The sequence below is a fragment of the Rhinolophus ferrumequinum genome, chromosome 24 (assembly GCF_004115265.2).
Source record: "Rhinolophus ferrumequinum isolate MPI-CBG mRhiFer1 chromosome 24, mRhiFer1_v1.p, whole genome shotgun sequence".
Classification (NCBI taxonomy): Eukaryota; Metazoa; Chordata; class Mammalia; order Chiroptera; family Rhinolophidae; genus Rhinolophus; species Rhinolophus ferrumequinum.
Window position 1 is genome coordinate 4,222,183 of NC_046307.1, and position 21,249 is coordinate 4,243,431.

Consider the following 21,249-nt stretch of genomic DNA (forward strand, 5'->3'; position numbering starts at 1 on the left):
ACCCACCCTGGGCTTAGCCTCCTAGGGCTGCAGACATGGAGGTTTCAGATGTCCCCATAGGATTATCTGTCAGCCTTGGGGTCAGCTGAAGGTGAGGCACAGGGTGCCTGAGAGGGGCCCAGCCTTGTGTCCTTTGACAGTGGAGGCTCCCTGTCCCTGTCCCAGCCCCTGGCACGTCATGGCCATGGGATTGGAACTGTTTGCTGAGTAAACAAAGACAGGTGGTCCCAGGGAGATTCTTGTTCACAAGGGTTTCTCCTCTGTTCACGTTCTGAAGTGAGGCTCGGCCTTCCCAGACACACCCCTGACCAGCATTCCCACTGAGAAAATGGTCTTTCCCTTACTGTAAAAGTAACTTGTGCTTACTGTAACAATTCAAACCTTTCAAAAGGACAGGAAGGAAAATATGGACCGTTGTTTTCCATCTATAGCTGCCCAGGGCTAACTAACAGGCCCCTGAGCCCGTGTCCCTCTGAGCTCCTCCTGAGACACAAGGACACCCACCCCATTCTCACTCACACACCCTCACACCCCCTCCACCATCACCCACACACGCACTCTCACCCTCACACCACGCCCACCCACATAATAAACACACCCACACCTTCCCACCACACCCTCACACACACACCCTCACACAACCACCCAAAACTACACCATACACACCTTCAATTTCAACCACACACCCTCTCATCCTCACACCACATGCCCACACCCCACATACATACCGACATCTTCACACCTCACCCTCACACCACCACCCAGTTTCTACTCTCACCCTCACACTACACCCTCATATTTTCACACCACACTTCACACCGGCACCCATACACACACACCACATACCCGCTCTCAGCCTCACACCCGCCCACACACCCCCTGGCACTCCCCCATAGGCACACCACACTCCCCCACATACCACACACCCCCTCACTGTCACACATCCTCACACCACACATACCCACACCCACACTCACAAATAGCTCACACTCCTCCAACACTCTCATCTTCTTTACAAAAGGGGTCACATACATATCAGAACACACTCATACAGAGAGGTAGGCATTCAGCCATTTCTCCCCGGTGCTAGCAGATGGATGCAGGATGCTGGCCCCATAACTCCTTCACTGTGTCCTGCTTCTTCCTTAACTGCCTGGAGCCTCGGTTCCCATGTTGGGAAAGTGGGGGTGAGAATCACATTGCCAAACTCACAGGGTGCCTGAGAGGCTCAGGTGGGATTTACAGTGAACATGAAACCATTCTGCCTACTGTTAAGTGTGAACGATCTGAGGAACCATTACTGCCCCCCTCCACACCCCCCAAACAGGAAACAAGTACATTTTTGAAAGGACTTCAGGAAGATGACAAAAGCATCTTAGTGGCACACACCACTTGTGACGAGGCTGGTGGGGGTGACGAGGGCTCAGTTTGGGTGCGGGACGGCCCATCATGGTCGGATCACATCTGCCAGCCAGCTAGTGCAGGGAGCCTGCAGCCCCCCAAAACCCCACAGAACACGTCCTTGGTCTCTGATGGTGAACTTCTGTCACAGAAGAGCTGAGCAGCCCCTGCTCTTGCTGAGCGTTGGGAACTATGGGGGCTCCTCTCCACCTACAGGTAGAAAGGGGAAGCTGACCCCTGTCCACTCCTGGCCCCCACAGAACCTGGTGTGGCTCCCAGGTACGCACCCCACTTCTAACCCCAGTACCCCCTCCACCTGGCTTCAGGACTGTGGGAGGGGGCAGAGGCGGAGGTCCGGCTGAGACAGGGAAAGCACCGGGCCCAGTACCCTGCCTCCATCTTTGGTTTTGGGCACCTGGGGCTTCTCCCAACCCATCCCACAATCACCTGGGGCTTTTCCTTCCATGGAGAAAAGACAGAAAACAAGGGACGAGGTGGGTGGTGGGCAGAGGTGGGACCCTGGGTCCCACCTTCTCTTTTCTCTGCCTCTCTGGGCCTTTTTCCCTGCTCTGGGGTAGCCGGGCCTGAGGGCAGTGAGCAGCTGTGGGGCAGGGCCTCAGCAGTAGCTGCTGCTCCCCAGAGGGAATAGCTGTAATGGAGGGGATGAGAGCAGAATGTTCCTCCCTGCAGGGCTGGACCAGCCGCAGGGCCTCCCACTGTTTCTTCCCCACCTACCTTGACGGAACTTTTTGGTGAAAATCACAACTCCAGCTCCAACCGCCAGCAAGAGCAGGAAGACGGGGAGAACCACGGCCATGAGTGCATTATGAGAGGGCGGTCCTAAGAAAGGCAGAGAAAAGGGGGCACCCCCAGACCATAGGACTCTCTGTGGGGGCTTTGGACCCCCCTGCCCTCTTCGCCCCCTCCCCGCCAAGCCCAGCTCCTCACCCCAGGCCACAGTGAGCGTGTGGTTCAGGCCAGAGTGCTGCACGTGGCAGGTGTACCGGGCCTCCTGCCCGGCAGGCACCCGTACAGCTGCCCACGTCTGGTAGGTGCCGTCCCCACTGGGGCGAGTCTCCACGTGTTCAGTCTCCAGGGCCAGCTCGTCCTCCCCCAGCCACCAGCTCAGCGAGATCTCCCGTGGGTAGAAACCCAGGGCCCAGCACCTCAGCATGGCGCCCCCATCCTGGGTGGACTGCCTTGTCACCTGCACCTTGGGGGGCTCTGCAGAGAGAGGTGGAGGGAGGAAGCCTGGCAGTGGCCGCTCTCTGCCCATCCCCCACGCTTGATCCTGGGCTCCTCCAGCATCTTCCTTGGAGGTCAGGGAGGAGATGGGACCTACCCCCTCCAGGGAGGCACTCAACCAACACTGGAGGCAGCGACCACCGGTTGCCAACTGTTCCAAAGGGTCAAGGTCCTGGGAATTCCCATGGGGGAGGGGAGATGTGACTCTCTTCCCCCCCCCCAACTCCAAGGAGAGTCCTGGGCGGGGCTAATGGTATTATATTGAAAACCCCCCTTCACGGAGACCCTAGGGTTTCTCAGACTTTATGTACTTCCCCTGTAACTTCCCGCACACAGCAGGTGCCCAATAAGAGGTTGGTAATGAAGGCACGAACAACATCCATTCCATCACCTGGAACGAGCATGGTGATGAGTGTGGGCTCTGGAGCTGGACAACCAGGGTTTGAAGCCCAGCCTGACTCCTGTCCACAACCCTCTGTCTCTCCGGGCCTAATGGGGAGTCCATCATTCCTTCCTCTCAGAGGTGTTGTGAATGACATAATCCAGGTGTGATGGTTCATTTTATGTGCCACCTTGACTGGGCCATGGGGTGCCCAGGCATTTGGTCAAACAGTTTTCTGTGTGTGTGTGGGTGGGTGCGCGCACGCGCTTCTGGGTGAGATTCACAGTTGAATCAGTGGACTGAGGAAAGCACATTGGCCTCCCCAGAGTGGGTGGGCCGCATCTAGAGAGTGGAAAATCTGAATCAGACAAACAGGCGGATAAGAGGGAACGCCTCCTGCCTGATTGCCTTGAGCCGGGACCTCAGTCTTCTCCTGTCTTCAGACTCAAACTGAAACATTGATTCTTCTTGGGTCTCAAGCCTGCCAACATTCATACTGGAACTGTCATCGGCTCTCTTGGGGTCTAGCTTGCTGACTACCAGTCATGGAACTTCTAAGCCTCCATAACCACATGAGCCAATTCCTTATAATCTCTCTCTCTCTCCATATATATATGTATATATGCACCTTGTTGGTTCTGTTTGTGTGGAGAACCTGACTCATCTACCAGGGGAAGGAGGTAGAATCACAACACCTGGTGCTGAATGAGAGTTCAGTCCTACTCATTTAATACGTACCATGTGGTGCTATAGGGAAGCACGGGCTATTATTACCATCCTCATGATACTGATGAGGAAACTGAGGCACAGAGAGGGCAAGTAACTTGCCCAAGGTCACACAGCCAGCAAGTCGTGGAGCCCGGATGTGGCTCTGGAGGCTGGGCTCAGAACCACCACACTCAGCTCTCATAATCACATCTTCTCTTCCCAACATCATTTGTCCTGTCCTCCCCCTTTGAGGAATATCTCCCCACCACCTCAGCTGACACACTCCACCGCTCAATTAGCAGACATCCATAGTGTGCTGGGTGCTCTGACCAGTGCCATCCTCCAGCAGCCTGTGCGGCTCCACCCTTGGCACCCCGAAGCACCCACTTTCCTTAGTGTCCATCACAGCCCTTGTATCTCCAGTCCTGCTGGCCAGGGTCAGCAGCTTAGGGTGCACCTGGAGTTTGGGGAGCACACTTAGCATGATGGCTATGTGGAAGCAGCAGGGCGAAGGTCCTCAGTTTCCCCAGCAGTCGCCAGTGGTCCAAGGAGTGGTGGGGGAAGCTGTCCCGTGGGGCTTGTCATTTCCCAAGGACCAGAACCACAGGACATTAACGCCCAAGAGGACTTTATGAGCCACAAAGTTTACCCCACTTGCTCTACAGATGAAGAAAATCAGGCTGAGTTAGGGTGCCCCCCAGACCACACTGGAAATGGGGGACTCCAGGAGTCCTCTCTCCACCTCACCTGGAGTCAGGGGGTGAGGCCTGGGCTCCCTTCCTGCTCTGCCGTTGGCCCTCATTCTGGGCCCCACGGGGCTTATCTGAGTCAGGGGTTCACAGCCTGCTGACCCCTCCCCCACCTGGGGATTCTCTGTCACATGGGACAGTCTTGAGAATGAGAGCGTGGGGCCACCCTCTGCATTTCCACGGGCTGGGACTTACCTCTGCGGGTGAGGTGCTGGCCTCCCAGCTCCAGATACCTGCGCAGAGAGGTGAGGCAGAGGCTTTCCAGGTAGACCTTGTCATACTCCGCAAGGCAGGGCTCCGACTCCCACCGGTGCTTGGTCCTCATAGCCATGGGCACAGCTGACACCCAGCTCAGAGTCTCCAGGTCCAGAGTCAGGTGGTCCTGCCCGTCAAAGCCAAACTGCCAGAAGCTGCTGGAGCGGCCATCCTCCCTGATATCACAGCCGAACATACGCTGAGTGCTGTGCGTGCCTGTGCACGTGGGCAAGAGGCTGAGGTTAATGGGGGCCAGGGGGCCTGGAAGCCCACCAGCCACAGGGGCCTCCAAAGGGTGGGGGGCAGGGCATCAGGATTTTAGAAAATGCTCCCCAGGTAATTTGTATGAGCAGTCAGGGCTGAGAAACTATTGGGCCTCTCATGTGGGAAGAACACTGGAGTTCAAAATTAGACACAGTTATTTTCTATGCTACTGAGAATGAAAAAATTCAGTTATTTATGGGTATAAGATGCCCTCAGTGGGTGGTAGGCCCAATTTCAGAGATGTGGAAAGGTGAAATCTGGTGCAGCGGCTGTGACCACGACACTGGGGGCTGGTCATGCTTGTCCTGGGGTCCTGGGCTGAGGCACAGCCCCCCACACTCAGTCCTTTACCTCTAGTCCCTCAGGGCCTCTGGGGACCCGAGGCTTTTAGTCATTTTGGAGTCTGGGCACACAGCAGGAAGGTGCTGTAAGCAGCTGTGCTCCACACATCACTTCGCTCAGTGTGAGCAGCAGCCAGGCAGTGGCGTGTGCTCGCCCTGCTGAGGCGAGGAGTTTGAGGCTGAGAGAAAGGCTCCTGTCCCTCGCTGACATTGGGCAGAACAGGGGTCCTCACCTGGGTTCCATCTCCCTTCCTGAGCTGTCTGCCTAGTTCAAGTTCATCAGGCCTCCCTCCCCTGCCTGGCACAGATGGCGTCTGAGGGCCTGGAGTGGAGGAGGCGTGATTTGAAGGATTTGGGGATGGTGAGGGGTGAGGTGGGGACTGGCCTCTCCAGGTCTGCTGACGTCTGGAACCCTGGTTGGCTTAGGGGAGGCATCGTGGGCCCCCATTTCCTGTGGATTCTTGCTGCACTGGCCCATGGGCTGCCTGTTGAAGCCACAACTGATTCTGAAGGCCCTTGTGGCCCCTGTTTGGCCATCGGGGAAGGAGATTGGGAAGAGCCATGTCGCAGGAGTGTGCCTGACCCACTGACAGGCTAGGAGCAGCCCCTCTTCCCTAGTGGACAGGCATGGCTGCTGGAACTCAGTGTGTAGGCAGGGGGCTTGCCAGACGTACCGTCGCTCTGGTTGTAGTAGCTCATCAGTCTCCATGTCTCTGCCCGTTGCACTTCTACCCAGGACCTGTGCTTCTGGGTCTCCTTCTCCCAGTACTGGGTGTCCATGGGTGCCATCCACAGGGCCTGCGGCTCAGCCCTGCCCACACGACTGTCATAACGGATGAAGGGCTGGTCGTCCACATAGCCCACAGCCAGAAAATGGGGGAGGCCGGCGCCTGGCTCTGACAGGGCCAGGTAGTGGTAGTGGAGGGAGTGCGTCCCTGCGGAAAGAAGGGCAGTGTCAGGCTCACGTGAACTGCTAGGACCCGCACCAGGGTCGGGTGAAAATGTACCCAGAATACTGTCTATCTTGAGCAAGAAATAGCAATTTCAGTTACAAAAACAGGGCATCCAAATGGTTTAAATAAAGAATCCGTCAAATATCGAGGCCAAAATGTTCACACGCTGAGGCTTGTGACTTTACTCCTACACAGTTCCCCGCTCAGGGCCTATTTACTCAGACTTTACACTCATTCTAGTAAGTGTGATCATCTGCTTTCCCATCTCACAATTACAAGGGTGTGATTTAAAAACTGTTTGTTTGGAAGGTTAATTTATGTAGAATTATTCCCCAGAGAAGCCAATAAAGGTCAGTCATCATTCTCAGCTTGAAACAGGGCTGCCAGGCTGCTGGCACCTTGACTCCACTCCCCACTCCCTCCTGTCCCACAGCACACATGCGAGTTCATCTCTTTTAATTGCAACTGCTTCCTCAAGGTTGTTCTTTAGGGTGTCTCCAGAAGCACCAACTCATCCATTCAACTTGGGGCTGGAGATAAAATCAATTCGGCAGCCAGTCATGACACAAGCTAGTAAAATAAATGCTGTATCTTTAAAAACTCTGCCCACCTTTTTCAGAGATAGACATGGCACTCTCCCTTACATAACTTTTAAGAGAAGTTTTGCTCAAATGCCACCTTCTCAGCAAGCCTTCCTCGCCTCCTTACCCCCACCCTGAAACGCTGCCCCCCAACATTCCCGTCTGAGTTACTGTTCTCCAGAGCACTGCCACCTCCAAGACAATATGAACTTGACTAATTTATCTTGTCACTGGACTGTCTGCCAAGGGCAGGGATTCCTGCATGGATTGTTCTCTTGTTTTTCCAGCTCCTGGAACAGTTTCCATCTGGTGCTCAGTGTTTGAATATTGAAATGTGAAAAGAGTCAAACAGAGCGCACACACCTCTTGTTTATGCTAACGAGGACCCTCAGCACCCCAGGTTCCTCCTGCCAGAGGCCCTCCTCTCCTGGCTTCTCCCCCCCAATATCTCCTCATTGTCCAGGCAGCCCTCCGGATTCCACCCTGACATCCCAGTGGCATCTCTGCGCACCCTGTGAATGACTCTGGGCTCCATGAGGGTGGGCAATGCAGCTGGCTGTGTCACCACGATTTTCACAGGCCTTGGGGGTACGTCATGCTTGGCACTTACTTCCTGTATTGTTGAAATGGACGATAAACAAGAGCATGAATGGCAGTGAAAATAATCACAGATACCATTTTTGGAGTGACCACTGTGTGTCCTGCACTGGTCTAACTGCTTTTCATTCACTGTCTCAATTGAACTTGAGGATAAACCTAAGAATTTGGTGTGAATGGCCCCATTTTGCAGATGAGGGAACTGAGGCCCAGGGGAGACAAGCATAGAACCCAAAGGCATTCACGAGAAATGTGGGAGCCCCAGGTCTCTCCCAGAGCCTGCTGCCTTCTTCTAAGCCGAGGAGAGGGGAGCTGCTGTCTCACAGCTGGAGAAACCTTATGGAGGCGAGAGGGTCAATGCTGAGTGTTTGAGTGAAGGGTTGACATCTGGCCTGGCTGGCCCCGGCCTCCTGGGAAATGACTAAATGACGGGAATCTCTGACAGGGTGCTGTTTCCTAACTAACCACCAGTTAAGATCAGTGGGGTGTTTCTGGGCTGGGAGCTGAGAAGAGATACTCAGGCCTTGTGGGGCACAGAGGCTGCAGCTTCTCTGTCAAGGTGACCTCCGCTCCTTGGCTGTGACCTGCAGCAGCTGTGCCTGCCCCGGGTGTGAGGGAGGGCAAAGAGCCTGTGTCCTTGGGTAGCTGCTGGGCCTCCAGGCGGGGGGGGACACTGTGCACACTGGGTTTCCTGTCCTGTCTCCCTCTCCGCAGGAAGCAGAGTGTGGTGGGCTGAATAACGGCCCCTCCGATGTCCCTGGAGCATGTGAAGGTTACTTCTACGGACACAGGGACTTTGCAGATGTGATTAAATAAAGGATCTGGAGATGGGCCGATTATCCGGGAGTGCCTGGGCAGGCCCTAAATGTGTCCTTATAAAAGGGAGGCACAGGGAGATTCCCTGACTGTCAGAGGACACGGTGATGTGAAGATGGAGACCGAAAGACGCAGGAAGGTGCCATGAGCCAAGGAATGCAGCTCTAGAAGGCAGGGAAATGCATTCCTCCTTCCAGCCTCTGCAGGGAGCTGGCCCTGCTGCCGCCTTGGTTTCAGCCTGGTAAAGCCCAGTTTGGACTCTGACCTCCAGAACTGTAAGAGAATTAATGTGTTTTGTCTCAAGACACCAAATTGTGGTCATCTGTTACAGCAGCTACAGAAAATGAATACACATGGTATTAGACTGAAGCCTGTTGCGTCCTGAAAGTTTGGTGGCCAGTTCAAACCCGTGAGCCCTGAAGGTCATGGCTGCTGCCCTGAGACACAGAGGAGGATGCACAGTCTGGCAGGAAGGGCGTCCTCTGAAAGCCGCAGCGAGTCCAGAGTCTCTGAGCCACCACCAGACGGAGGCCCGAGTACAAGGAGTGGGGGCGCAGAGATCCTGGCATTCCCACCACGGAGCAAAGAGACTGCAAAGGTGCTTACTTGCTCTTCACCAGGTGTTGGAAGGTGACAAGGAACAGGTAATCCCATGGCTGGGTTTGCTGGGAAAGGGAGCCACACACACCTGGTTGTTCTGTCAGAGCAGGTGTACAATCTGCTTACTAGGTAATGTTACTACGGTCATTCCCCCTTATCTGTGGCTGCACTTTGCACAGTTCCAGTTATCTGTGGTCCACCATGGTCCGAAAATATTAAAGGGAAAATTCCAGAAATAAACAATTTATAAGTTTTAATTTGCACACCGTTCTGAGTACTGTGATGAAATCTTGAGCCGTCCCACTGCATCCTGCTTAGGACGTGAATCATCCCTTTGTCCAGTGTATCCACGTTGTATAAGCTCCCGGCCTATTGGTCCCTCAGTAGCCATCTCGGGTATCAGACTGACTGTCATGGTATCACAGAGCTTGTGTTCAAGTCACCCTTATTTTACTTAATAATGGCCCCAAAGTGCAAGAGTAGTGATGCTGGTAGTTCGGATATGCCAAAGAGAACCTGGAAAGTGCTTCCTTCAAATGAAAGGGTGAAAGTTCTCAAGTTAATAAGAAAGAAAAAATATATGCTGAAGTTGCTAAGATCTACGGTAAAATCGAATCGTCCATCAGTGAAATTGCCTAATGTATAGATTAAAGTTTATCATAGGTAGTGTGTATAGGAAAAACATAGTAAATATAGGTTTCGGTACTATGCTTGCTTTCAGGCATCCACTAGGGGTCTTGGAATGTATCTCCATGGATAAGGGGGTACTACTGAATTTATTAATGCTAGCTGCCTTAATGAGGAATTATTTTTGGTTAATAAGGAGGGAAAGTCTATCAATGTATTATTTTTTCTATGTCTTTTTTTTGTTTTTCTTTTCTTTATTTTTCAGTTCTTTCTCTTTTTTTTCTTTTAACGTATTATTATTTTTTTGGTTTATGAAACAGTTAGGTGCTAGGTCCTGTCCCAAATACTTGACAAAATTTTGTCTCAGTTCACTCTCATAACAACCTATCAGGTACGTAGTATTGTACCTATCTTTGATAGATAAAGAAACTGAGCCACAGAGAAGCAAAGTCACCTACCAAGCTCACCATAGCGAAAAGCCTGGCAAGACTGTACCCATAGGCTCTGGAGGTGGCCCCTGGCCCACACCCTCCCTTTAGTGAACACACTTCTGGCTGAAGCTCTGCCTACCCTGGCAGCCCAGTGGGGTCCTCCTCCGCCCCACTCAGCAAGGACTTTCTGATACCTACTGTTTGCCTGGCCCGTTCCAAGGTCCTGGGGATGCTGGCATAAGCAGAACAGTCCCAAATGCCTGCTGTCAGCCAGCTTTCATGAATGTAGGGTGAGCAAGATAAATGAATAAAATGTACCATAAGCAGGACAGCAGTAAGTGTTGAGGGAAAAAAAGAAAATAGAGAGATATGAAAGGTTAGGGGAGTGGTTTAAATTTTTAGATAGAATGGTCAGGGAAGGTCTTCCCAAAAAGGAAACTTCTGAATCAAGTTCTGAAAGAGCCAGCCATGTAAAGAGCTGGGAGCAAGCATTCCAGAAGGGAAAAGCCAGTGCAAAGGTCCGGAGGCAGGGGTGTGCTTGGAGTGTTCAGAGACAGCTGCAATAACAGGGGGAAAATAAAATGGTGGCGTGACTCAGGGCAGTAGTAGTAGGGGTGAAGGAAGTGGTTGAATGCCGACTCCTTCCCAGACTTGACCAGGTAGTGTCTGGAATGGTCTGGATATAGCCTCTCACCCCCCTGACAAGGGGGCTCTGGTTCCTGGCCTTGACTTCTGTTCCACTCCGGACTGCTTCACCCCTGGTTACGCCCTAGCACTTCATGCCCATCCCAGGAGTCAGAGACCTGTTTTGAGGACAAGCTCATGAGTGTGGCCCTTCACTCAGCTGACTCCCAGGTACTGCCTCGCACATACCCAGTCAGAGCCTGCCATCCCTCCTGCCCTGAAAATCCCACTGCTGTCTGCTCCACCTGCCTGATGGCCCTGGCAGCCCAGCCTGCTCTCTGCACACTGCCCACACCCCTCTTCTGCCCCAGGAAGACAGTCTAAGCTGGGATTAGACTCCCTCTTGCTCAGTGGACGTAGGAGGGCTCATCATGCCTCAGGCTCCAGCCCAGAGTGGGGCCAAATCAGTGGAGGGAGCAAACATCAGGTCACTTCCCTGGCTTTGCAGATGCCAGGTGCCACCCCTGCCAGGAATCTGCTCCTGCTGTGACATGGCCTTAGGAAGTAGCCACATGCCCACTGCTGCCTCAGGGCCTGTCCGTGTCATCAGCCCCCGCATTGTCCCTTCCTGGTTGCTGAGCCACGTGGCCAGATCCTTGAGCCGTCCTGCCCCCCTTAAAAACAGTCTCCATCTTCCTCTGACTGTGGTATGGGAGGGAGGTGCCTGGCCCCTTTACTGCCCACCCCCCCACCTCCAGGAGACTTTTTTGCCTCTGCCCCATGTCCCCACAATCCATGTGGCACTGCCACTCTCTAGCTGTGTGGCCTTGAGACAGGCCCTGCTTTCCTCCTCTGTAAGTGGGAACCTCCACAGCAGTGAGACAGTGAACCTGAGGCACAGGTAGAGGTGTGGAGAAGGGCCCTGCAGAAATCATTTTCCCAGTCTCCCCGTCCTGTCCCGAGGGGAGAAACAGGCCTGGGAAGGAGACAGCTGGGTGTGGGAGCTGCTTGAGCCAGGGGCCAGCCCCTTGAGGTGCTCGCCTCTCTGTCTTCCACCCTGGCAGAGTCCCCACTGCTGAGACAGCCCATCAGATTCGCCTTCCTACAGGCTGTGGACTCCTGACCTGTGCCACCCAGTCCCTCCAGCAGGCAGGTGGGCCTTACCTCCAGGCCACGGCTTGTTTTCTAACTTCAGGCTGGTCAGTTCTGCCATCAACACCTTTGCTAAGGCAGCTGGGTCATTGCCCACCGAGGGCAGCCCCCAGGGACTCTCTGCAAGGGGGAAATGGAAAAAGGAAGTATGAATCTCCAGGCATAAATATCTTTCACATCCTCGTTTGCCCTGAGAGAGGGTATGGAATGACAACGAGAGGCACGTGGAAGGGAAGAGGGACGTGGGGGCCTGGCCTCAGAACTGACGGGAAACTTGCCAAGCATGTAGATGCAAAGCCAACAAGGCAGGTTCTGCGCTTCAGTGCCAGACATGCTTCTTGTGCTTTACAAGGATTGATTCATGGCGTTTTCATGGGCGTTTCCTGTGAGGTGGGCCCTGGCGGTTCCCACTCAGAGAGGAGGGAAGCCTGGGCTGGGTGGACCCACTTCTACCAGCGGGTCTCCACCAGGCTGCCCAGCACCACCCAGCGGCTCTGATGATCCTGCCATTGATATGGATTTACTTGTTCTGAGGGACTGGACACTGGCAGGGGTAGGAAGCTCCCAGGTGACGCTCATGCGGTGCCAGGTGGCGAGCCCACCGCTCCTGGCTCCACACACTCACTTGCTCAGCTGTGCCAGCCCTGACCTCTCCCCTTGCAGTATTACTCATTTGACAAATGTCTATTGAGCACCTAGCACCAGCCAGGCACTGAGCCAGGTTGGGGGGTGGGGTGTGGGGACAGAGAGGAACTGAGGCAGACATGGCCCCGAGGGAGCTCAGGCCTGGCAGGGAGCCGGACAACTGAACAATTAAACAGGTACTGAAAGGTGAGTGGGGGCTGAGGAGCGTGGGGTGCAGGAGGTGCCAGGTGCTGGGAGCACCCTGGGGCAGGAAGGTGCTGGACTCATGGGTCTTGTAGGCTGAAACCCGGCGGAAACCTCACCAGCTGTGGTTTCCAGGCAGTGGGGTAGTTGAGGAGGGAAGAACACTCTCAGCTAGGGAGTCTTCAGGTGTTATCCCTGGACCAGGTGCATCAGTGTCACCTGGGAACTTGTTAGAAATGCACATTCTCAGGCCCAGCCCTACTGAATCAGAAACTGTGAGGGTGGGTGTGGGGACAGAGTCCCAGAGAGCAGTTTCCAGGCTCTCGGCCTCATGTGGAAAGGTGCTGGCTCAGGTAGTAGATGGCCATCCGCTGTGACTGGTTGGCCGTCAGCTGTAACCAGTTAGCCAATTAGACACTGATATGACTGTGTGACTGCGTTGGTTGGTTGGTTGGTAGCTCGGCAGGCAGAGAATTGGACGGCGGATTGCGGATTGTGTGGATCCTACTTCGTGCATCTTGCCCGGCTGCCCGCGAGACTACAGTCGTATGACTCCCCTATCTATGGCGCTGTTGGTGTTCGTTTTCGGCCTCACCATATCCTGCGTTCTCACGTGGGGACCGGGACCAGAGAGCCCGCATGACACCCTGCATGACAGTGGGACCCAGCTTTCTGTAGTTCTACCAGCGCTCCAGGTGATTCTGAGGTGATTTTAAAGTTTGAGAACAACTGCTCTTGGCAAAAGGAACGAGCAAAGCAGGAATGCCTGGAGTGAGAACTACTATAGTGCATCCAGGAAAACCAAGGTCAAGGGCAGACTGAAATGCAAGAGACTGAAGTGTCTGGAGATCAGAGAAAGGGCTGGATGGCCTCTCCATGCCTTAGTTTCACCATCAGAAAGTGGGGAAAACAGGACTGTTGCGAGTTTACTAAGTTGATATTGTAAAGTGCCTAGAAAGCGCCTGATGTGAGGGGGTGCTGCCGGAAACATTTGTCAAATCAGTCCATGGGCGGGAGAGGCCGAGTCGGTGCAGGTCCTAAGGGCAGGAGTTCAAGGACAAAGTCTGGGCCAGAGAAAGGACATGGCTGTGGTTGGCATGGAGGGACCCTGAATTCCTGGGCTGAGAGGAGTGTGCCATGGAGGGCAGGCCTGTGAGGAGGGCAGAGTGAGAAGGGCCTGCAGATGTACCTGAGGAGGACAGAGGAGAGGGTAGAGGGAGACCAGAAGTCAGGGCTCACAGCCGTTGAAGTCCCACAGGAGCATGTCCTTCAGTGCCCCTGTGGGGACAGAGCCCCAAAAAGCAGTTTCCAGGCTCTCGGCCTCACATAGAAAGGTTCTGGCTCAGGTAGTAAATGGCCATCGACTGTGATCAAATGGCCATCAGCTGTAGCTAGTTGGCCATCAGCTGTAACCAGTGAGCCATTGGCCATGAATATAACTGCCGTGGCTGAGGCTAGCAAAAAAAAAATGGGGAGCTAGCAAGAAGATGGTGGCTGAGTCTGCAAGCGGCACAGTGAGGGTTGAGAATTGTGTTGCTCCTGGTCCCTGTGTCTCCAACCCAGCCCCCAGTGACAGTATAGTGGTGTGACTCCCCTACCTATGGCTCTGTGGGTGTTCCTTTTTGGCCTCACCATGTCCTGCGTTCTTATGTGGGGAGCTGAGACCCTGCAGGCCACCCTGCACGACAGCCCCACACAGTCTCTGTGTGGTCCCTCCCCAGCTTGCCCTTTCACTGCTCCCATCTCAGTGCCGCCGCACACCCAACCAGGTGATTCAGGTCAGATACCCCAGCTTTCCCGTAGTAACCAGATTTGTAATGACTGATCTTAATTCATCTGTATCTAGTGATCTTGGTCGCAAGGACTACTGATTAGTTCTGCCTTCTCGCCTCTCACCTGGTCAGGACTCCCTGCCTTGGCTCTTGTCCGAGGCAACATGGGCTCCAGAGCCAGCCTCCTGGGGTCTACATCCTAGCCAGCTGTGGAACGTTGTGTGAACCTGGGTAGCCGCCAGTTAACCTCTCTGAGCCTCAGTTTCCCTATGTTTACCACAGAATGCACTCGAATTATTGTCATAACATGTTTATAAGGGCCAGCTCCTTGCTGCTGCACTCATGACATCTGTGCCCTGCAAGCCACTTCCTCACACCCTGCCTCCTGAAGGGAAGGCCAGCATCCAGGAGCATTGTGAGGGGCCTGTTGGGAACCTCTGGCTCGGTCCCCTCCGTGGGCCGTCTCCCTTCTACAACTTGGCACACACCTGGGGTTATCCCTCCCTCCCTTCCTCCTTGGCTTGGGGTCCCATCCCCCACAAGGCTACAGGGCCTGTGCCCACACACCCATGGCCATGCCTGCCATACACAACTGTAATCACTCAAGTATCACACCCGGGAGGGGCACTAACAGGGCCATGGGTTCTCACCCTGGGGCCCACAGATTCCCCCAGGGCTGCATGAATGTTGAAACTTGACTTCGGGAGCCTCAACTTAGAGGGAAAAAGTGACCTCTTTATTTTCACTACGCTCTAGGTGACATTTAGCCTTTGCTCTCATGATGGATGGAGGCAACACAGCTCAGCAGGGTGAGCAGGACCTGAGCTTTGGTCACATATGAGCCATGCGGGTTTTTGAGTCACATGACACTTGTTGCAGACACCTGGAAACGTGCTTTCCCCTGAAAACTTCTGAATTCTGGGTGTTGTTAGCCCTGTTGCTATGTATTATTCAATGTAACTCAGAAGCATGTATATTACATATCAAAAACATAGTTATAATTTAAAAACATTTAATAGCTTTATAGAAACATAATTGGGTTTCTCTGTAATCCTGCGTATTTCATTTTATGTATTTAAAACATTCTGAAACTGAGTCCAAGGCACAGAAAGGTTTAAGAACTCCGACTCGAGGTCCCAGTCTGCCACCTAGTGTCCTCTCTGGGCCCTATTTTAAATTTGTAGATTAAAAATAGAACAGAGACAGGCACAAGGATGCCAGCTGTTATTACTGTCATGATGGTGGACACCTCCCTCCGCCCGAGCAAATAAACTTTCGGACTTCCGTTCGCCCAGTGGGAGGTGCCCTTGGGAGCAGTGGGGATTCAGGATGAGCCCAGGCCCAACCTGTTGTTTTGCGCGCAAAACTGAAACTGGGAAAGAATGGAAATTCCGAGACACGTTGCCCTTCTCACCCTCCACCCCCGCAGGGGCCGCCCCGGCAACTCAAGAGACTAGCTCGCCAAGAGACTAGCTCGCCAAGAGACTGGCCGAACTGGTAAGAAGGGGACCTGCGGCCGCCCTCCGATCCCTGCCCCGAAGGAGCTTGCCCAGGGCCTTCCTGGAGGACCCGGCGAGCGGCTTCCTCCGGAGGGGCTCACGGGGACCCCAGGAAGCTGTGGCGTCGGTTATATCCCGGGCGGGGGACTCACCGCCAGTCCCCCGTGCTCCGTCAGCCTCCCGCTGACTGCACCCACTGCCGGCTTCTCCAATCCGAGGGCCGCTGAGGGAGGCAGCAAACAGGCACCCTGCCTAGCCCGGGGCTCAGCGCACCCCCACCCTCACCCCCAGATCCTGGGTCAGCTCTAACTCACCAAACCCCCAAACCCGGAGGCGGCCTCCGCAGTCTCAGCCAGTCTTTCCTTTGTCTCCCTCCCCGCCCCCTCGACCTGTATACGGGTTGGGGACGACCCGCTGCCCGCCCCACGACTCCCGCCCCTCCGCTCCCAGTCACCTGTCGCGCTCTCCCGCACTAGTTCCAACAGCAGCAGGAGGAGCAGCGGCGGCGCGCACCCGGGGCTCCGCAGGCCCCAGGCCGCCTGTGTCGCGCGCAGCCCCAGGGCGCTGGTGCGGGAAGAGCCGGTCTTCAGCTGTGGGGCCGGTAGCCTTGCGCCAACTGCCGCCGCTGTCCCACCGCGGACTCTTCCTTTAGGGAAGGAATGCTCAGCAACTGCAGAGCTGCGCAGCCTGCAGCGCGGCCCCGCCCCGAACGCCTCCAGGGCCGCGGGGCCCCTGGCGCCCGCGTATCCTCGAATGGCTCCCTTTGCTGGTCTTCAGAAGGGGAAAACCAAAAAAAAAAAAAAAAAGAAAGAAAACCAATCGTGTTGATAATTATGAAATATAGCTTATTTTGCTTCTTCTCTACCTCATAAAACGGGACCCGGCATTGGAGCTAAATAAAGTTACTGTCATTTGGAAAGTAGAGGAGGTGTCTGCTACAACTGTCATGTGACCCGTGGTTTCTGTTGGGGACCCAGTCACAGGTCCTACTAATCCTACTATGCTTCGCTACCTCCATTTACCAAGGGAAGAATGGCTAAATTTCAGCTAGAGCTTTTTGAAAAATCAAGGTTATTTTTCCCATCCAGGTCCACAGTCCTCCTGAATTCTGACCAGGGACCCCAAAGTTCAGGACAGTAGTTTTCAGCTGGGTGGTTTCTCGTATTTGAAAGTTCGTAAGGAGGGCTCTGGTGATCCTTAGTGGGGGTGTGTGGGTGGAGCTCCTTATCAGTCAGAGGGCGGAGCCAGGCATGCAGGAAGTCCAGCCCTTCCTTGTCTGGAAGTCACCCTGCAGATGGTGTCTGTCAGGCCTTCAGGAGGGGAGAAGCTGAATCGTAACGATCCGAGTCTAGAACACATTTGTCGAGTTTTAGTACTGTCAAAGGAACACATAGAGAGGATTGTGACGTATCTGCAGACGTTATAATTGCAAAAATCAAAGAGTTATTTTTCAAGGCAATCAGGTTTATATTTGGGGGCCAAATCAGATAGAGCGACTCAGTTCGTTTTCGTTTGTTTCAAAGTATAAAGTGATAAGTCAGCTGGTAAAAGAATGCACATGGTCAGGCAAGTTAAGAAAGTGTTTAAATTTATTTTTAAATTTTATTGGTGAATATTGGGGAACAGTGTGTTTCTCCAGGGCCTATCAGCTCCAAGTTGTTGTCCCTCAATCTAGTTGTGGGGGCACAGCTCACTGGCCTATATGGGAATCGAAGTGGCAATCCTATTGTTCGGAGCTCGCGCTCTAACCAACTGAGCCATCCTATCTATCACCCAAGAAAGTTTTTATTGTAAGAGAGAAAAGTCAATCAGGCAGAGCAAAAGATGGCTACATCTGGGCTGAATCTAGAAGAAATTGCAGCCCTGAGGGAGGGGGTGAGGAAGGTTCTATAGGGGCGATGCTGACAGAGTAGCATTGTTTGAACAGAAAATGCTGACTGCCTGTAAGCCAGTAACTGTTTTGTGACGTTTCTGTTACCGCAAGTTTGGCTCTGTCTGCAGGTGCAGGCCAACAGACATTTTGGTTTTTTCTTGCAGACATGGCCCTGTCTATAAGTCAAGGTCTCTGAGACCTAACATTCAGAGACCTAACGTTACAGCCTTGTTTCTTTCTTTCTTTCTTTCTTTTTTTTTTATTTTAAAAAAACACTTTTATTTATTTAAGCGTGTTTTTCCAGGACCCATCAGCTCCAAGTCAAGTAGTTGTTTCAATCTAGTTGTGCAAGGCACAGCTCACAGTGGCCCATGTGGGGATCGAACCGACAACCTTATTAAGAGCACTGCACTCTAACCAACTGAGCTAACCGGTCTCTCCTGCAGCCTTTTTTCTTATTAAAAAGGAGAAGGTCTGTCATGTCTCTCTTCCGTAGCTTCTTCAGGCTGAATGGAAGCGGCGAGAGGAGGGGGACGTTGTGGAAGGGGCTGGTAATGTTGTTGTAGGAGAAGTACTTCACGGACAGTTCCATTTGCGAACACCTGGAGTCGGCCCTGCAGGAATTGGGTGAAAAGGCAGAGAAGGCAGGATCCAAAGGCTAGGACTTAAAAGATAATGATTAGAGGTCCTACGAAGGGGAGAAGCCAAGGGCCCCAGCTACCCATGAACCTGGAGCCCCACTGGTTCTTGTGTCTGTCTCTGTTTTTCTGAGCCTGGGCGAGGTCCTGTGATAGGGCCTGAAAGTGGTGTAAGGAGACTCCGAGCCCAGCTCTTCCTATCGCTACCCCTGCAGAGATGCCCAGTGACATTAGGAGTGGAATAAAGCAGACAGCCCTTTTTGGCGCATGAGAGTGTATATGGGGACAGGTAGAGATTGGTTATTGGGGGCGATCTGGAGAAAGTAAAACGAGGATTCAGGTGCCCTCCAGATGGTGGGGAAGCAGGTGTATGTGGGGGTTCCACAGAGGAAGAAGAGGCCGGAGGGACTAGGGCAGGTGAAGATGCTGAGGGAGAAGAAAGGGGTGAGGATTCCACGTATTTTTGGGGGAGACTTTCTTGTCCCAAATACTGTACATGCCTGATACTGTGGCCCTCGTGAGGGGTTGTATGGGAATGTCAGGTGTAGAGTTTTGATGCCTAAAGAGACAGAATTTGAGTGTATCGAGGTAAAAGTCAGCTGGGTCACATGGAATAGATAGCTTAACAGGTGGATCCCTTTTCGCCAATATGGGGAACCGGGGGGAGTCTTATTGAGGTCAGAGGCCTCCCCTGACAGTATAGGGTGTTGATGTTAGTTGTTCTGGTGGCGCTGAGGCTGGGTTGGGAGGAGAAGCAGAGGGGTTCTTGGAAGAAGGAATCTGTGGAGGAGGTGGAATAAGTAGGGGAGGGTGAGATAGTGATGGTGGTATTATAGAGATTTGGGTCTAAGGTGCCCATGGGGTTGTCGGTGGCCTGTGAGCAGGAGATATAGAGTGTGTGGGGGGGGCGGCTGCAGTGTGGATGTGAGAGGTACTTACGTGGCCTACAATGAATCTGAATTAGCCATACGCTTTGTCTAGACTCTAGAGCATCGGTGAAGGTTTTTAGTTATTGTGTTGTTTTGAACTGGTATTGGCTCGGGAAGGAGTTGTAGCGAGTGGTGGATTTAGAGTGGAAGGCAGGTCCATGTCTTTGTAGACTTTGTAGAAGGGGAAGGCAGAGGTATTAATTCATATTTGAGCCATTATGGGGATGGCAGCAAAGAGTTGAGTAGACATGAATAGGCGGAGCCAGCAGTCTTGAGCGAATAAGGGGGATGACGGTTTTATAAGATGATGAGTTAGGTTGAGGGTCTGGAGGAGATAAGGGGGTAATGGTAGGGAAAGTGTTATGAGAGGGAAGAGTCATATTATGAAGATGATTATGGGGGAGGGGCTTATGTCCCCTCCGGGGTTGAGAAAATGGGTGATGGAATTGTTGAAAAGGAGCTCTAAAATGGACCTGCAGACGTTAAGGGAAAAGGTGGAGATAACTGAGAGGATGTGGACGGGGAGCGAAGGGGCTGGAAGTGAGGTTGAGGGTGTTTGGTTCAGGCAGTGAGGGCGGGGGCAGGGGCAGGGGTCACCATTCAAGAGTCTCCTGGTTTTTCCTCAGGGATCTTGTGAAGTCAAAGGTGGGTAGGGCTCAGGACTGAGCACCGATATTGTGGAGCCTGGGCGTTCCTGTGGAGTGGCAGGACAGGCGGTTCAGCCTTTTTTTTTTTTCAGCCTAGAGAAGTAAAACCAGGAGGGGTGACCCAGCAGTTTGGCTGAAGTGGAGGTGGTAAGAAGAACCCCGAAGGGACTTTTCACCATGGTCACCATGGTAAGTCTGAGGGGTTGAGGTCTTTGAGGACTCAGTCTCCTGGGGCTAGGGAAAGAGAGAGAGAGGAAATATCTTGGGGTCGGGGAAGAATGCCATCTGCATGTTCCCTAATGATCCGCCAAATGAGGCTAAGGGCTGGGAGGTAGTCTCCCATTGGTGATCTATTAGGCAGGAGGTTGTCTAGTAGGAAAGCTCTGCCATACATGAACTCAAAAGGACTGAGGAGGGTGGGGGCCTGAAGGGTGGTATGGATTTAATAAGGGAGATATGGTCAGCTGTGATGGCCCTGTGGGTGGGAGTGAGTTGGACTCCCAAGTAGACAACTGTGAAGGTAGAGAGTTGTGTCTTGTGTGGGGATAGCCGGTAGTCCTTGCTACTGAGGAAGTTAAGAAGGGTAACGGCATGATGGAGAGAGAGTGAGTGAGACAGACTGCAGAAAAAGAGATCATCCACATCCTGTACGGGCGTTTTGGGAGCGAGGTTGAGAGAGGCTAGGTCAGCTGCTAGGGCCTGGCTGAAAAAATGGGGGCTGTCCCTGAACCCTTGGGGAAGGACTCTCCATGTTAGTTTTCTGGAATGTAGGGTGTTAGGGTTAGTCCAGGTAAAGGTGAAGAGGCCTTGGGAGTGAGGATGTAAGGGAATGGTAAAGAAGGCGTCTTTGAGGTCCAGGACAGTGAAGTGAGTAGTATCGGGGGGATGTGAGAAAGAAGGGTATAGGGGTTGGGGATGATGGGATGCATTGGGAGAACAGTTTGATTGATTATTTTAAGATCTTGAACAAGTCTTTAGGATCCATCAGGTTTCTTGATGGGCAAGATAGGCATGTTATATGGGGAGTGGGTAGGCCTGAGAAGACCTTTAGCTACCATGTTTCCCCGAAAATAAGACGTGGCCAGACCATCAGCTCTAATGCATCTTTTGGAGCAAAAATTAATATAAGACACAGTCATAATATAATGTAATATAATATAATACCAGGTCTTATATTAATTTTTGCTCCAAAAGACGCATCAGAGCTGATGGTCTGGCTGGGTCTTATATTTGGGGAAACATGGTAGGAGTCGGTTGACGATGGGCTGTAGGCCATTTTGATGAGTGAGATGGGGTATTGGGGTTGCTTTGGAAATGAGGATTGATCGTGCAGCTTG

General features: G+C 53.1%; 1 protein-coding gene across 1 annotated transcript; it reads right to left on the bottom strand.

Moving 5' to 3' along the window:
- Positions 1–922: 922 nt before the first annotated feature.
- LOC117017037 (BOLA class I histocompatibility antigen, alpha chain BL3-7-like) lies at positions 923–16,598 on the bottom strand (the record flags this gene model as incomplete). The annotated part of the gene is made up of 7 exons (XM_033096930.1): positions 923–1,611; positions 2,137–2,241; positions 2,350–2,625; positions 4,681–4,956; positions 6,020–6,280; positions 11,739–11,846; positions 16,280–16,598. Coding segments are annotated over 7 exons (1,365 nt in total), but the record flags the coding sequence as incomplete, so codon positions are not given.
- Between the last annotated feature and the right edge of the window lie 4,651 nt (positions 16,599–21,249).